General features: G+C 34.7%; 1 protein-coding gene across 2 annotated transcripts in view; it reads left to right on the forward strand.

Annotated features, from left to right (window-relative positions):
• Positions 1 to 7,172: 7,172 nt before the first annotated feature.
• Positions 7,173 to 19,439, forward strand: part of LOC110456151 (transmembrane protein 2-like) — a 44,419-nt gene continuing 32,152 nt past the window's right edge. For both annotated transcript variants that reach the window (XM_021506723.1, XM_021506722.1), the window contains exons 1-4: positions 7,173 to 7,372; positions 12,928 to 13,081; positions 16,657 to 16,891; positions 19,167 to 19,330. In XM_021506723.1, the coding sequence (XP_021362398.1) occupies positions 12,971 to 13,081; positions 16,657 to 16,891; positions 19,167 to 19,330 (510 nt within the window). In that variant the 5' untranslated portion in view covers positions 7,173 to 7,372; positions 12,928 to 12,970. The remainder of the gene's footprint in view (positions 7,373 to 12,927; positions 13,082 to 16,656; positions 16,892 to 19,166; positions 19,331 to 19,439) is intronic.

Below are 19,439 nucleotides of genomic sequence, written 5' to 3' on the forward strand. Positions count from 1 at the left end.
AGAGACAGAGAGAGAGAGCAATAGAGAGACAGAGCGACAGAGAGAGAGAGAGAATTTAGAACCTGGCACGGTCTTTTATTTATATCTTACCATAGTTTATCGGTTTTGGTTGCCACTTCGGTATTCTTGTTTGTCTCACTTGTTTAGATATACGTAATATACTGATTTATTACAAAGTGAACGTAATATACTGATGTATTTCAAAGGGAACGTAATATACTGTTTTAAGGGAAGAGAAGGACTATGAAATTGTCAGGTTAATGTTTACAAATCGCCCGAAGACAAATCCCACGGATACATTTCCTGACTTTCAAAACATCGAATGATCTAAACAAATGTAGACAAAAGTGTGGACGTACTGATGAAACTGAATCTGAATGATTAGAATATGTAAATTAATGTTTTTTAATTAGGCAACATAAACACGAAAAGCCACAGAAATAATGTATACCTCAGCATACAGATAAACATGCCTTTGTCATTTTGATTGAGTAATAAAGGTGACTTGTAGTACCATACAGTCTATGAGGTAAGAATGGCCTTAATTTATGTTAACAGTTCGTGATTTACACGAAAATTGCGTATGCGTCAAACATAATGTTTAAAATACCATCAATGATATATTACCTTGATTGAAATTATCCATACAACAGGTTTTCCATTATCACTTTCGATGAAAAACAAGATAACTGCAAACGCTTTGAGAGAATGAATGACCCATGTTTCTTAAAATGTCAACGATAAAGTTCTCTTTTCGTTAAAATGAAAGCCATTTATACTACATTTTAGTTTCGGTATTTTATCGCGTAAACATGTGTGTGGCGTTTTAACATAAACTTACATCGTAAGGGTAAATAATATTACTTATGCAATGAGATTTATTGCAATATGAAATTTTCTTAATGAACTATTAAAATATATAATTGTTCAAGCCCTGTTTTCTCGAATGTTTTCAAGCTTATTAAAGTGATATTTGCCTCTTAACTTAACAGATGTTTTTGTTTAGAAAGAAGGGAAATTGGCTCTGTTTCCAGAAATGAAGAAAGCACCAAAATGTTGCAATTATATCAATTATATTTTTAAATCTAACCTTACTTAAGAACAAGAAATGTCTATTTACTATCTTTCGAAAGGTCTTTCAAAAAAAATGTTTTAGTTTTAAGCTTGCTGTCCTAAGACGGAAATAGACAAATCTGACGATGACATGGAAACACTTTTGATCTCCCTTTAAACCTAAATTTCGCATTGGCTAAACCTGCTAGGAGTTGGTAAACATTTTTGAAACCCACTTGTGGGTTACACCATTGCATATTTTACATGAGAAACATGTTTTTACTTCAAAATATAATATCGGAACTTCGTGGGAGAAACGATCCCTTAACGCAGGATTGTTGATTATGATGTTTATATCACTTTCTTTACTTAATTTGCTTTTGTCAGACCAACTTACTCGAGTTAGATAAACATAATAACGTACCGTCACTCGTTGGATAATTTCTATATATCAATACACCTATTGGATATTGTGAGGCAAATGCATCAATGCTACTTAGCTTGATCTTGGGTCCATTCATGTCCTTGGGAATTGAGTCCCATAGCACTGGAAGGATCCAAACCATTTAAAGCATATATACAGTTACTAGTTATGAAGAGATGAATCCCCTATTGTCACCCGAATGTTTCCGGGGTCCATCCCATCCCATAGTCATAGACAACAGGGATACTGATTCATAGCTCGGAAACACTTGTTACATTCCATCTTATAAAACCATAATGCCATATATATCAGAAGGAGTGGACCTGGGTTCAAGCTCTACTCCTGCGAATCCACAGCTATCTTATATATATATTTTTAAATAGTACCACGGTTCATGATGCATACACTTTACTAGTAATTAATTTGAAATTAATCAAGATCCTCTAATGTTATCATTTTGGGTAATTAAGGGATTTCACAAACCACTCCTTCTGTTGGAACATTGTTTTAGAGCTATTTCTACATTTTACTTTTTCTTTTGTCCCTAGCATCACAGATGAGCTCTAGAAGGACGAAACAACTGTATGGTGAAGTGTAATACATTTCTGGCATACTTGTGCCAAATTGTATAGGGGTGCAATGTCGTGTGTGTGTTGCAATCAACTTTCAGGATAACAATTAAATTAACTGTTTTCTCGCAAAAATAAACGAAAAGGTAGCCAATGGCTGTGTTCAGCATATATGGTAAAAACACACGGCTAATTATTCCTCAGATTATTAACACAGTTTAATCATACAGGCTGTATGTAAAAGTATTACCCTTAGCCTACATCCCCCGATTCCTTCGTAATTATTTATTCTTCTGTTGCATAAGTTAGCAGGATATTTAACGCATTTCACACTCAAACAGGTTTAAAGCTCTAAAATAGAGATCTTTTGCAGTTAAGAATAATGCTTCAAATTCCCAACAGATGACCTGAATGTGTAACATATAATAATGCACGATTACGAATTAGATGTCATACACTCCCGCTAAGTGTTGATCTGTAATAGTATAATAGTGTTCCATTAGCGGTTGTCGTCGCTGAAGGAGGAGAAGCTTACCCTTCCGGAACACCTGGTCTTATTCTCCCTGTGCCGTTTTTTGAGGTGTCTCCATGTAAATCTTTCTTTTTTTCATGTGTTGTCCTAGTTTTATTGATGTTGAATTTGAATCAAGGTTTTATTGACATTTCAGTACTCTTTGACTGACAGACAACATGCTTTAATGTGTTGAAATATGAATACAAAGCAAGGGGTAGGCAACTCTGTCATGGTTGGTGTTTATCTGAAGTCAACTAGAAGACGGCATGCATTGATTTTAATATAACAGGTTTGATATGTTTTGTGTCGTTGATGAAAAAGAAGGCGCTGCCCCTTCGGAACAAATTGCCTTGTTCTCCTTGTACAAGGGTCACAATGTATATAGTTCATTTGTTTATATTTTGCCATAGTTTTCTCGATGTTGAGTTGGTACTCTATATTCTTTTTTTCCCGAATGTGTTATTTACATAGGAATGCCAAGCAGATGATAGGCAATCCTGTTAGGTTGTTTTTCTCTTACCCAGCAGACGACATCCATTAATTTTAGACATACCACATATCTATTCAATCACCCAACACACTGCACTTGTATATGTCCTAATGTGGTGCTTGTCTTTCAATAAAAAAAAATCATCTGTTATAAATGTAAGTAAGGAATTGAATCCATGTTATCCATTACCAGTTCATTTTATTGTAATAAGATAATGACTAGACAGATAAGGCATAGGCATTGTGAATTAAAGTCCTTTCATATTAGATGAATGCAAGACACAGACATGTGATTGTAACTATAACATTTGGTAATAAATGCAGTGTATCAAAAATAACTCACACTCAATTATACAGCTGTTATTCCCTCTCAGACTTTTTGGTGATACTAGGGGCCATAATGGTGGAAATCAAAAATGGGCCTAATCTCCAGCTGAAACAGAAGGGGGTGTACCTCAACCTCCTGGTTACACAGATTTCTAAAATGACAGCAGTTCTGGTTAATTTCGATTTTATTATGAACAAAATGTGTATATTATGATCCGTGCCTATGCTCAAATGAGATAATGTGGCCATTAAGGTTACGACAACAAACCTTGGGAACGAAGAATTCCACCCGCGTATATTGAAAGATGAACGAAAGACACACACATGTGATAGAACACATAAAGTTTGGTAATTGATATAGTATGTGAAAAGCCAATTACACTGCATCACACAGCTGTTTCGGACTTTTTTATTCATTTATAATGTTAGTGGCCAAAATATTGAGAGAGAAAAAAATCAAAAAAATCTGCAGTGCATTATCAGACAAATCTTTAAGATCTTTGAGGCCAAGACTCTAGAGAGAACACATTCATTCAATTCAATACTAAGATTAGTATATCTCTAAGTAATGGTATTTATATCTAGTGATATTAGCAATATTATTAGTAAATAAGTGAAATAAAATACCTATTTCGGTTGCACATCTATAGCATCTGAAAAATTGATATTCATATTGAATTACCAAGCAAACGACAAGTACATTATAATGAAGTATTGACCTTTGATGACCCACAAAATGACAAGTAGTCGTGTTTGAAAGGTATTGATCGTTGAGTGTCAAGTTAATGACAGGCAGTCGGGTTCGTGTGGTATTTACCTTGATAATATTTCAAATAGATACAGACTTTCCCGGCAATACTCTGGGCATGCACTTATTGTCGCCTATGCACCATTTGCCTATAAATATAACTTTATCAGAAAACTTCTAATGCTATCTATGCTTCAACAAGGTGGACAAGATTGTTTTCTGTATAAATTCACCGTGCATCAATAAAAGTAATTGTATAGGGATCGTTTGAAGTCAATGTGCTAAAACAGCTTGCTTTTTTTTCGAATTGATGTAGGCGAAATTAAATACATTTTGATCTATGGTCCATGGAGTTTCTACATGTATGAAATTTCATTCGTCTTGTACAGTTAATCAAATCTGGGATATGAAGCCAATGTGTTATAAGGACACTTGTTAAAGCCTAAGAAATTGATTCTGTATGAATTGGTAGCAAAATTCTATTTAATCGTGTCTAATGGTCTTCGGGATTTCTTCTTATACAGTGTGTCGTTCATCTTGAGAAATTCATCATACAAAAAGTCTAAAGTGATAAGTTGTAAGGGTTAAGTTTTTAGTCTTTGTGCCAGAAAAATTGATAATGTCTGTTTTGTTAGAAATAAACTAAAGGCTTCATCGCATCATATGTTGATGGCATATGTATATACATTTTGTGACAATCAAGAAATGGTGACACTGGTGTTTTTTTTATAAATATTCATAATTATGAATTAATGGTTCGTGAATATCTAACTCTGGTTCTGCAATGTAATTTGTTTTTAAAATATGAAAAACTAAACAAAATTTGTTTTTCACAACAATTTCACTATTTATTGGATCCATAAACTTTTTTTAATGTTTGGTGATTGGTTTCGAAAATGGAGTCTTACACAATTAACCCAATGTGTTTTGACGTAGGACTCGGATAACGCTGATGAAGGATATATGTTCACGGTAGCAAGACCATAAATATAATATTCAATTCACCACGGTTGGTGTATTGCAAATAGCTAGATCAATTCTCAGGAAAAATTCCCAGCTGTTTATGTGAAAAGTTCTAAAAATTGATGTTATTATCTAATTAAATCAATGAAAACATTTCCCCTTGTCATGATTCCGAGTGTGGAACGTGTATCAAGGACAATTGATTAAGGTGATATACGAGGCGACAGCGTTTACTGAGGTAGTTGAAGAGTAAGAAAAATGCAATTGATTTTAATAATGTTCTTGTGATCAGTCAAGTAGAACAGTTCCACAGATATTGTATCACGATTTTTGCTGTTTTCTATTTAAAAAAGGGAGTTCCAGATTTAAAGACATAAATATGTATTATACATGTAACTATAAAAAATAAACACAGCCCTGTGTGTATATCCGTAACGGTGAGATGCGTATAACTAACATTCGATTAATAGGTCCCTCTATCCCTTTGAATTAATTTTCGAACTAAATAGAGATCAACCCGACGACTCGCAGATTCTCTCTCGACGCTGCAACTCCTAATCACGTTGTATAATGCTCGGGCATCTCTATGGAACGCGTCATCTTACGGACATTTGTAGAACATAATCGTACAATCATTATACATAGTTGCCATGTTTTACATGACAGGTATGTTTTGTTACACACAGGGTTGTGCATTTGTTACACATAAGGTTGTTTTTGTTACACAAAGGGTTGTGTTTTGTTACCAAAGGGTTGTTTTTGTTACACATTGGGTTGTGTTTAGTTACCCAGGGGTTGTTTTTGTTACACATATGGTTGTTTTTGTTACACATAGGGTTGTGATTTGTTACCCAGGGGTTGTTTTTGTTACACAAAGGGATGTTGTTTCGCATAGGGTTGTGCATTCTGTTACACAAAGTTATGTATTTTTATCTTAATTTTCGTTGCACATATGCGGTATTTGCAACAAATAGTTTTTGTTTATAAAATATATGATAAAATGTAAAAATGCTTTGTCGTTGCTAAATGACATCCCATTCGCCAGAGTGTTGCTTATTCCAACTGTTTCACCATCCACAATGGATGCAAACTTATCATGACAGCAAATATTATTATAACCCGTACTATATATCAAGTATATACATATTACAGGTAAAGTACACACTTTGACTTTGTTGATCTGGATGTTCCCTGTGATGGACGAATTTATACCTTATTATTAGCACAGAAGAAGGTCAATATATTCTGCAAAGTAATGCAGTTGGATACAGAAGTCAAACTTTGTTTAACATCCTTTTCAAACGTCAATCACGAGAAATCGTATATCAGTGTATATTAATCCGTACATTGGCCCGGATGGTAGCGCCTAAAGGTGTGTAAGTGTGGGAGGACACCGAAGTACCCGGAGAAATCCCACATAGTCTGGTAGCTGACTCCATACCTATCTACATCTGATCGGTGAATTGAGCACCTGTCGCCTTTGTGAAAGGCGAATGCGCTATCCACTTCGCCACCCGATCACCCATATCTCTGAAGTAGTTTTTAGTTATGATAAGATTGTGTTGATGTTGTTGTGTACATTGATGGCTATATTAGGACTTTAACAAATCAATTCAACGGGTTTTTTTATTATAAGGAATAGTTTGATAAGTTCTGTCAAGATTTCAAACACACAGCAGGAGCAGCAGTATATACATTTTTTTAAATCACATTTGTTTTCTCATACGTCACGCAAGCAATTGAGTCTCGGCTCGGATGACAAGTATACAACAAGAATAACGCATGCGCTAAGCATGTCACGCATACTGATCTCAAACCAGGTGTCAAGAAAACTTGTCATCTTACATATTGAATTATGACTTGATGTTTTTTCGTGAGACAAATTGCTAAGTTTCTTCATATTTTAACTTGGTTATCACATTCAATGTATAGAACATTAAATCTAACAATAATTTAGCAATCCTTGTACTTTCGATGCAAATCATAATATATAAATGAACAAAACTTACTATGCATCAATTTCTTATTGATACACCTGTCAATCACATATGTACAAAACATCCCATTTCGGCTCGCTTTCTTAAGAAAGATGCATTGTGCTTTAACAGTGTTACTGTGATTTGTTACGGAATTTAAAATCTAAAAATACAGCATTTAGTCCTCACAAAGCTATGATTAGTTTCGACACACGTCACGCAAGTTTGCTATAAAAATGACCCCGCCACCCTAAACGAATCACTTACGTCTGGTAGGGCACAGACGGAGGACACAAGGAACCCCAAACCGTAAGTACTGTGGTAGCTAGGTGTTAGTACATTCGGTTAATTTTATCATTTCAAACAATATTCCTTTGATTTATCCATGCTGTTTTCATTACACGATTAGTTACGTTTAAGAAGATTTTATTGCATATTACAACAAAAGGATTAGGTTCAAGTTATCACAACTTATTTATGCCTTTTCCTGATTGACTTATAAAACAATCCATGATACCGCAATAGTCTAGCCGTAAATATAATTGAACACATTTCCTGAAACAGAGGGTAAAACCGTTAGGGGCATGGACATGGAAGTTACACGATTGTCGATACCTGTCTCGAATGTCGACAAATACACCTTACTTTAATTATTAATTATTGGTTAGCTTCATGCGTTTTCCAGAAGGATAGTCACCTGTGTGTTGTTTCGTTCATCTTTCAACATACAAGGTGGTAGACTCTGCTGAATGATTCTTTAGTCCCCGAGGTCTGCTGTAACATTGCTGGCAACATTCTTTTGAGTAGTGGCAAGGTTCATACTATACGCAATTAACAGATCATTCAAATTTAAATTAGTCAGTATTCTTCTACATTTTAAAATTCATAAATAAAATAAATACTCACCTGCCCCTCTTTTTCAACAGATGGTAAGACAATTTGGATTTCCAATTCTTTTGGCACCGATGAGTCCTAAAAGGACGAAACAGCTGTATGATACAGTGTAATTCATCTTTTGTATACTGTATTTAATACCAACTTAAAAAGGTTCAGTCAACCGTCTGTGTATTACGTTCTTTTTCCATCCTAGCAACAAATTACATGTATCATTATGGATTATAAAATATGTTTAGTTTCACCGGTGCATCAAAGATTTGTCAGGCTTTTGCTTTCAAAATTGAGTCTTTTAGTGGATCGAAAGCATGGATTTTGGCAAGGGACTTTAAAACTGTGTAAACATTCTATGGTTATTATTAAGTGGAATAATAACTGTATTTTTTTTTTAAATTGTAGTACTATAATATAATTGTTAGTAGAAGAAAATTATCATGCATCTAGGATTTTTGTTTTTGTTTTTGCCACAAAATATCTCTAAGGAAAATAAATCAATAAAAATAATGTTTATCAAATCAAACAAAACAACTCATGCTATCTTACGATTCATTGAGGAAAACTTAGTCTAAACATTCTATATTATCTTATGACAGTTGTACAACTATTATCAAATTAAATCATCAACAACGATGCAAGGCAAATCATGTTTTGAAAAATGATTCGGTAAAACGTGTTGAACGGTACCACCTCACGACACCTTATCATTGCTTACAGTGCAGCTTACGTACAGCTATTTTTCCACTGGTCACGCAGATGTTTCGTGACCTGATCAAATAAACACAGAATGAAACTGAGGCCGCTTTCAGTCAAAACATCAAGACAATACAATACACAGGCATTGTAGAAACCTTACACTGTACATCGTGATATCGTCACGCTCCAGGAATGTTAGTTTCTATAACTTACCCCACAAAGAAACTACTTCACTTGTAACCACCATGATAAAGATATGGTCTAACCATAACAAAACAAATCCTATGTGGTTGTAGTGTTTATCGAGGGTTACATCGAAATACAAATAACCTTACTTTGTTTTTAGATGTATTATATATTGTGTGGTGTGTTTTAGAAGAATATTAATATAACGTCACGCTACCATAATTGGTACAATTTTGACAGTTTTTGAGTGATATTCAAAATTCAGATCTTGTATCTGGAAGTTTTTTTTATTCTTGATAAAGACCAACCATAGTGGTTCATTTTCAAAACAAGTTTTGATTGTAAGTATTTGTTTTTCAAAATAGAACACTAAACTCGCAGAGAGATTTCGTCCGTTTTTCGGCCATGATTAGTACCCAAATTGGTACACCATATCACAGGCTGTGAAACCTGTTTTTAATTCTACTAGTTGATATGCCAATTGCAACAAGATATGCTGCTTTTATAAATGCCATACTGAACTACAATTGTATATATACGCTTTTATATTATCCGGTTATAAGGACAAGACAAAGTATTGGAGATAAACGAATTCTACATCTGAAGAAAGCTTTCGATATTTGATATTCACTCTTCCTTTCTACCGCATATAAAATGGAAAAATAGTATATATAGCGCTTACAAGTTACAAAGACTATCATAACATTGATGTTTTCTCTTGGTAACAAATGACACTGAAAATTGATTAAACAGATTTTTGTCTGAACAACATAAGAGAAACTGATTAATCGATTTAATGGTATATAAAAACAAATACGTATTTTATACCATTGTTGTTGTTATTGCTCCTCCAAATTAGTTGACGGGGCAAATAGAAGTCACTTGGTAGTTCGTCCGTTAATGTGTGCGCCCGTCCGTAGTAAAATCTTTATGTACGTGATATTTCATGAACACCCATACAGCTTTATTTTTACACCATAGTATAGTAGTATTAAGGTCTACCCTAGATTGCATGTTCATGGTCGTTGGTAAAGGTAAAGGGTCACATGTCTCGTTTAATAATTGTTTAAATAAAAAAGCTTGCGTGTAAGAGATTACAAGAATCCACCTCAACTGCTTTATTGATACTTCCAGTATGGTAAAACAGTGCTCCCCAACTGACTCATTTTGAAAGTCATTGATCAAGGTCAATGGCTTAAATAAATACCCTTTTGTGGTGTTCCTTTGATACATCATTCACGTTGTTTATATTTCGTTTCACAACTGTTTGGGTGAGGTATTTGGTGTCGCGTTGTTTTCCTACACTTCCTCGGCGTTTTTATGTGATAATTGCGTTTCTGTTGTTCTTCGTGTTTTAACACTATGGTATATTCTTTTTCCATTATTAACCCTTTCTATATTTTGTATATCTCACAAAAGGTAATTTTATCCAAGAAATACTGTTATATCGCCCGCTGGTTTTGAGTTCTGAGGTTCTTTTAGTAAAAACAATCTAACATTAATATTACTTCATTTCGTATCATTTAAGCTTAATTTGTAACTGGAAATGAAATTTAAAACCATTACTTTTTAATCAATATTAATTGAGTATATATGTAGAAATTTATCTCCAGGTTAATTGTATAATCAAATAAGTTCAAGTGAAGTGAGAGTATCTTTGCAGTATTTTGACTCCGTTTATTGTTGATGCTGATGTGAGAAAGATCTTGTTAAGACAAATTTGTACCATTCTCCTATTGCTTTACATCTTGATAGTAGATCGATTAAGCCAATGCTTGGGCGTGGGCTTTTGAAACGAGTCAGGAGATATGTTGGTAATCTGATGGCCGCGAGATCAGTAAACCATGACTACTGTAATGGATGTTATCATATTACATATACTGGAAAAACTCAGTAGCGGCTACCCCGGGGTTTCTCTATAATTTTACTTTATATTTTAATTGGTACGAACTGACAGAGAGATTGACCCTGGTGGGAGACATTTTCATTAAGTAATAGAAGTCGCCTTGGGACGAGTATCACATATCCCATTAAAAAGCGTAAGCGCCTTGATAGATATTCACTCTCGTTTCAGCTTTTGCCTTTTTAATAACATGATTCACTGGCCTAAATGTGGTAATGTATAGCTGGCTCACTAATTTAAATACGGTAATATATATCTTTACTACATGTGCCTAATCTAGATATGACAATATTTAGCTTGACTCAGAGATCTGAATATGGCAATGTTGAGCATGACTAAGTATGGTAAATTTGGCAATACTTAACTTGGTAATGTATAGATTTTCACTAGTCTTAATAAGAATGGCTCACTTATCTCAATATGATAATGTATAATTAGGATCACTAGTTTAAAAACGGTAATGTATACATGTTTTCACTAGTCTAAATATGATAGCATACACCTGTTTCATTAGTCATAGTCTAAAGACGATAATGTATAGTTTATTGCACAGGACTAAATATGATAACATACACATTGTTTCACTAGTCTAAATATGGCAATATATAGTTTGCTTCAATAGTCTAAATACGGTAATGTATAGTTGATTGCACTGGTCTAAATATGGTTAGTATAGTTTGTTTCACTAGCCTTAACATGTAATGTACAACCCGTCTCACTTTATTTAAATATGGCAATGTCCATTAATTTGGCAATATAAAGCCTGCCTAACATTGACTCACTACGATAAGTAACCAACAGTACATATGATACAAAATGGTCGATACATGTTTAGGTCATATATACGCGGTATCGTCACCATTAACAAATCCTCGTTATCTGTGGCTACAGTCTTATTAGGTGTTTTTAGGCTTATACTGTTTTGACACTTGATAAATATTTAGCTACATTATGGCATCTCAGTATGCTGGTCTGCGTTTTATTTGTCATAAAGTTATTCCGATACCTCACACGTACATGTAGACATACAGCTATTTTGTTTTGACAATCATGACAAAATATACGATGATACAGTGAGTTCTTATTAAAACCGTTCCCATGAGAAATACGATCGAAATTGCATTTTAGCGATATGTTTGAATAGATTGGCGTACTTTTATTGACAACAGAAACAGTTTATTGTCTGTTTTGTTGGATATTAAATGATGTGAGGCAAGCAGGAGAATGTTTTAAGTGTCGGTCAATGAGCCGTATCTATGTGTATGTATACTGCGGAGATATGCATTCATCTGTTCAGCACGTTTATCAAACCCTGTCAAACTTCTCATTTATTTTATTTTAAATGGTCAACATTAAATTTATAGCCACGGATAAAAGGTCATAACCTAATACATATTATTTCGGGTTGATATTAGATATGTGTTTTTCTTACGCTATCAACATATCAAAGGACATTTCATGTTTTAGAACTAGTATTTTTATCTTACCCCTCTTAATAAGTTATAAACTCATCTATACCTGTAACTTGTTGCTGCTTCATTTGAGTTGATAATATGCATGAGAACAATATACAGACTTAAAGGCACGTGCAACTAATCGATTAGACGTGTTGCTCATGTGACTAATTGATTAGACATCTTGCATATGTGACTAATTGATTAGACGTGTTGCACATGTGACTAATTGATTAGACGTGTTGTACATGTGACTAATCGATTAGACGTGTTGCACATGTGACTAATTGATTAGACGTGTTGCACATGTGACTAATTTATTTGACGTGTTGCACATGTGACTAATTGATTAGACGTGTTGCACATGTGACTAATTGACTAGACGTGTTGCACATGTGACTAATTGATTAGATGTGTTGCACATGTGACTAATTGATTAGACGAGTTGCACATCTGACTAACTGATTAGACGTGTTGAATCGTTAAGATTAACCCTCTTGCCCATGACAAGTCGTTAGGTATACAAAGAATGTAATCAAAGATCGTTATTGGAATGCTGACGTTGTAGATTTGTTGCTTTCAGTAATACCTGTACCTGTATTGACATATTACCCGCATTCATACACTTTTGACACACATAATTTATGAGCAAAATGAGATATGTTTAAATTTAACGATGGATGCGTTTGCTGTTATTTAATATCCATGGTTCACAGTATCATATATCTTTACAGATAACTACACCAGTGAGAGTGACGTAGATATAACAAGAAGGTGATGTCGTCACAACCTCTTTTGGCCATCTTGATGGTGGTGGCTTCGTTTTCGATTGCTTACGGAGCGGATTGTCCATGGGATGACGCTGGCCTTGAGCTATGGTCCTCCCTGGTAAGTTCAAAGGTCATCCACCAAAGGATGAGATGTGCATCCGTTATAGTTTTGCATATTAAGAAATAGAAACTATTTACCTAAAATGTCGTATTCGATATTCTTTTATACTTCAGAGGATCATTATTAGAAGCCAATTTTTGACTTCGTGACCTCAACATAATGTACATCGGATCAAGGCATCGAAGTCTTGTGTTTTGTCGAGTCCGCACGAATTGTTTATCAGGTTTCAGGTCACTACATACAAGTTATTTAGGTTTCAGGTTTCTACGGATTAGTTTCTCTGGTTTCAAGTTGGTTCCATATAGGATTTTCGATCGTGTATTAGTTGTTTACCTATTTGTTTATGTGGTTTAGAACTAGGTCCATCAACGTTACAGTTGCTCTATTATAGTTTCGATAGTTTGAGGTTAACGAGGTACATGTAAAGGTTTCTGTGATTTTATATAGATACATGTACGGTTGTTATTATTGCTGTTATTATTTTACCCCCCGCAACGAAGTTTGGGGGATATACTGGAGTCTGTCTGTCTGTCTGTCTGTCTGTCTTTGGGGTATGTACAAGGTCACGACTGAATTACGTTACTGAAATGGCTAAATATCTCGGAAAAGGTAGGTATTTTATATACACATATACCTTGGAATATTGTAGGGATTAATGAAAGCTTCTCCGCTGACAAATTTCCGAGGTCTTTGGGTCAAAGGTCAAAGGTCACAAATGAATTACGTTACTGAAATGGCTAATCATCTCGGAAACAGTAGGTATTTTGTATACACATATACATGGAATGTTGTAGGTATTAATGAAAGCTACTCTTCTGGCAAACTTCTGAGGTTATTTGGTAGGTCAAATATCACGGAATTACGTTACTGAAATGGTAAAATATCTCGGAAACGGTAGGTAATTTGTATACACGTATACATTACAGTATCGTTGCCATTTATGCAAGTTATATTGTGACAAACTTCCAAGGTCATGAGGTCAAAGGTCACAGATGCATTATGTTACTGAAATGGCTCACTATCGCAGAAATGGAAGGAATTTTGTATACACATACATGTACCTTGGAGTATATGTAGCATTGGTGCAAGCTACATTGAGACAAAATTCCACGGCCATTGAGACAAAAGTCACAAAAGTGGTGTTAGTCTTTTCCATTAGTTTGTAGGTACAACATCTGAGGTAAGACTTTTTCATTATCCTTGATCGTTTAGCCCTTACAGGGGCAACAAGCAGCCGGAATGCGGGGGTATTAGTTAGCCCATAGGCGACAGTTCTAGTTTCTGCAAGTCATTGAGTATGTGTTATGTGGTTTCTAATCCCTTAATGTAATTTTTTATTGTATACCATTCTACATCATGCGATGCTCTGTGGCGACACTTGTGTTACACAATCGCCTGAATGTTATTTGTTAACATCAATTATCTATTTTATCTGATGGGTTGGTTACCCCAGCATTCTTTTAAAGGAATCTGTGAGTATTCCCTTATGTTTGCATAAAGAGCTATGTACACTGTTAGAAATTTCAATTTCAATAACTTTGGTTTTATGAATGTTCTTGCTAGAAAAAACCTTAAACGGTTTCAGTAATCCGTTTTGAAAGACCTTTAACATGTAAATCAAATAAGATGCATGTTCTTCAAATAGCAGCAGCGCCAATGGCGGAATGCCGGTTGTATTTTTTTGCTTTTTTAAGTAAATGTGAGGTGCCTTAAGATTTGTTACTTTCCTTACAAAATTATTTCACTACATTTTTATATTGAGTAACTTGGTTTCTTTGTTAAGACTATTAATCGTTTCAAATATGAAATAATTTCCATAACAAGCACTTGGTGCCAATAGGCCAATATTGTTTCAACAACGAAAATGCGGGCGTTAACGTTTATTTGCATTTCAGAACCCCGTTCCGCTACCAAAAGCTGTAACTAAGTGTAACGGAAGCGTGCCTACAGCTCGTTTCCAAGTTCTATCTTGGACTCAGTAACTCTTGTGACAAATAAATGCCGGCAGAATACAATTGTATTGCCTAATGTTTCAAATAACTATTACCCCAAATAACTACTGTCTAAACTACACCCGTTAGATATTTTACATTTATGACAATATACCTCTAACGCTAATATAGTCAAAAAGCCAACTAAACACTGTATTATATTATATCTGTCATCCTGTATCAACAGTAAATAGCCCCTTACTGCGACACCTGTGAGTGTGTACACCCTTTACCGCGACACACTTTGTTCAGGTCACCCTTTACCGCGACTACCTTATGACCAAGTCACCCTAGACACTGTGAAACCAATGCCTTGGTAAACCCTGAAGTCTTGAAGAAACCGGTGTCTTGGTACCTGTCACTCTGTAATATCTATCAACAGTACGTCGCCCTGTATTGTGATACTCTGTGACTATGTACACTACCCAGTAATCCAATTTACTTTGACAATGAACTATAAAGGAGTGAGTGGAACCCTACCTTATGCTGCCAGGCCCAAACTTATACAGCTTGGTCACTGTTCATCTATTTTGAGATGTTCTTTTCACTTCGACCGCCAGAGCAAGAGAGAGCCTTTCGTCTGATGGGACCTCTATTTATATACCTAGTCATCCAATGAACTGATGTCTTTCATTAGCTAATCAAAACTACTCTTACTTCCGAAGTCTATACTATATAACAATTATTGAACAATGTAATTACTAAAGAATAAACCTCTTCATAAGTATTTGAAACTGTTTTCTAGCATGACTATAGCTTTGATAAATCGTTTCTGAAAAGGACACGGGAATTTAATGAGAAACAATAAGGATTAGATAAACAAAATATAATCAACAACAGTTATCGGAGTAATACATCGTGGAGCTAACCAGGATTCGAACCTTGAACTTTAGACTGCTATACTATCGCTCTACCCGATTGACTTACCTGGTCGACGGAAGTGTCCTGGCCAAGTTGTTCTATAGTTATATCCAAACGGAATTTAAGGGGAGTTTACTGCAAATACGAAAACAAATGCAGTGGGACATGGATCCTTAAGCAAATGCATCCTATATCGTTCCAATTCTGACGTCATTTAAAACATTGAACTTTTTATAACCCGACAATTGATGTTTAACAGCTGCTTCCTGGTTTGGTTTTGTCGTTAATAGCTTCAATTCAAAACATAAAATGTAAACGTCATATCTTTGAAAATTACAATTCCTATTAAATATTTTAAAATGAAACATATATCTCATATATCATAAGTGGCGCACTTTTAGGATTTCCCTTTTCATATTTTATCTTTTTTTTAAAACAAATAATGAATAGAGATCGAAATGAAATGTCAAATTTCCTTTTTATTCTGCCCATCGCTTTTACCTGGTTAAGAAAACAATGCTTTATTTGTCAATCGCAAATGTACATATGCATACTATAATATATAAAGAACTAACTTAATTCCTTTGATTAATTTAGCAAACCCATACTTTTTGATAACTGATGCTACCTGGACCAGTAAGTTGCTTTGTCCTTACATTAGTTAACTACTACAAAGTATCTGTCGATGAAAGTATTGAAACAGCCATAACATTATTTCAGAATGCTGATCCTAATAAAGTCGTTAAAATAGACAAGGGGATCCTCTATGACGTGAGTTCTACTGACGAGTTTATAGGAATCGAAGTAGCAGGTGGTGGCAAACTTGTGTTCAAGCCCAATGTTGCAAATGGCCTCAACCTGAAGACTCACTACATCATTATCAAGAATGGTGGTCGTATGGATGTAGGATCCGAACAATGTCGATATACTGGAAAATTGACCATTCAACTTCTCGGTACGTGTATACTTTGGATAAAAGATATTAAGTTATTCTGTATATGTAAACGTGTCAGTATGATAAATCAACGGCTATTCAGCATTTTGGTATATAAATGTATTTTTATATTTATGTGTATAAATGCTGATATATATATATGTACATTAAGGTCTCATAAGTATATGTAATAATGCCCTATATATATGCAAGCGTATATATAAAAGTGACAGCATGGACAAAGGAACATGTCAAATTTTCAAGGTAACCCACCCTTTTATCTCGACACAAACATGAAACACGTACATATCACAAAATATAACACAGATGTATACAGTTGATACTCCAATCTAATTAAAATTATATCTTCACATCGCTCCCGTTTACTGATATGTCGCGTTGAAGATCTAACAACATCCCGTAGAGGGTCATGTTCAGGCGACCTTTGCATTAACCAATCAGATGAGAGCTTACGCATTTCTGTAAGTGATGATGTAATGATTTCGGAACACACTTGCTATGATAAAAGACCGAGAGGTGTCAAATGAGCATCGAAAATGGCGGCGCCCATGACACCACGCCGTGTCTATCTACAAGACAACGTTTGTACAATTTGTGGATTTTGCTTTGAAATAAGGGAGACTTCCTCTTCTGGTGATGTTGTCGTTAAAAAGTTTAACAACCTGAAACTAAAATTAACCAATGACAGGCTTCGCAATATTCAAACTATCACTGGACCAGACGAAAAAGTGGATTTTGGGCTACGAGGTGTCTGCATTAAATGCTACAGGTCCTGCTTTCTGATTGGTTGAAAGAAAGAGTTATGTCGCGTTTTGATTGGCTTGTTATAAATACGATAATGCATTCATGTTGACCTCTGACGTGACCCTCTATGGGATGTTGTTAGATCTTCAACGCGACATATCAGTAAACGGGAGCGATGTGAAGATATAATTTTAATTAGATTGTTGATACTCTGATTTTAAAGCATATTTCTTCCGTTGGTCTGGAGCCGAATGTTATCCATAGCGAAATCACTAATCCTCATTAGGTCGTGTACCCTGAGGAAGTGTTATAAATAGAAGTTTCCCAGCGAGTGAGAGTTGGTCGTCATGTTTAACTTACTCGAGTTATATATAATTAGTTAATCTTCAAATTGTATAAAAAAAACGAGGGTCACCGAGTGTCTTTTACAATTTCAAATTAACTTAGTATTTTATCTGGAAAACATGATAAAAAAACATGACGTCACAATAGAAAAAATGACGTCGAAAAGTATTGTTATGTGACGTCAGAGATTGACCAATGAAATCACGTCCAGGGTGTTACCCTCTAGTGGTTAACCAAAAATGATTACCAACTCAGGTTTATCCAATGAATCAGGAGTGAGGAAACCTAGAGTGGTTGTGGGAGAAAAAGAGGTTTCCCAACGAGTTAGATTTGGTTATTATAATATTCTTACTTGAGTTAGTTAGGTTTTAAATTGTACTAAGACAGAAGCAATGGTTGTCATCGGACTTTAATTGCGCTTCAACAAGAACGGTGCCGTATTTGAAACTAGTATCAATTCGTCGATCCTTTTGTCACTGCGTTAGCGCTAATTTATACTCAGTCAGACTTAGTAGAGATGCAAATAGATATAGGTTTTTATTAAATCATTTTGAACGTGTTGAAAGTTAACAATTCATATTATATTTTTCATTTCATCACATTTTATTGACAAGATTGCATAGTCAATTATATATGATAATAGGCAAAGCCTATATAAATTCTCTCATTCAAATGGCCAAAGTGGAATAAACAATGTGACATAATATTTAAGACTTGTTAGAAATGAAAAATTAAACACAAAATAATTCATATCCACACAAGGCTAAGGGGAAATAACTCATGAAGGAAACATCTCACACACCTCATACACACTTACACACACATACAAGTACATGTACAAATACATTAATTTCAGCATATATATACACTATCATAGACAGATATTGGCAGAGTTAGACCTAATTTAACTATTATTACACATAATAAAGCCACGGAAACACTGCATAATACTGAACGAATACAACAGTATTTATGTATCGAGAAATGGAAAAAAAAAATGATGCATTACTTGAATGACTTGAATGCTTTTAACATCTCCAAGCAACTTAAATTGGAGAGTGTCACAAGGACTTTAATGGTGAAAAACTGTAGAATAATAATCGTAGGCATTTCCGCAGTACCTATTTAACTATTTTGATTGATCAATTGTCTGTATTGGCTTGCTTTAATGCATTATTATTTTCAGGCGAAAGGAAAACGATTAATAATCTTGAGCAATTCGGTGACAAGGTCATTGGCGTCGAAAAGAATGGCAGTCTAAATATATGTGGAGAGAAGAAGGTCTCGTGGACCAGGTTGGACGGACCACTGCTCAGAATGCCAGACAAAGGAATGTTGTTCGACCAGACGGTAACTGGAAATAGCTTACTTTATCTTATGGTGGTTAACGCCCAATTATACTGGTTTTCATTTTTCTTTTGTCTAATAAATCATTTATTGGTTTCTGGTATTCCGTCTT

Source organism: Mizuhopecten yessoensis, unplaced genomic scaffold, assembly GCF_002113885.1.
Source record: "Mizuhopecten yessoensis strain PY_sf001 unplaced genomic scaffold, ASM211388v2 scaffold8537, whole genome shotgun sequence".
In the NCBI taxonomy this organism is placed as follows: Eukaryota; Metazoa; Mollusca; class Bivalvia; order Pectinida; family Pectinidae; genus Mizuhopecten; species Mizuhopecten yessoensis.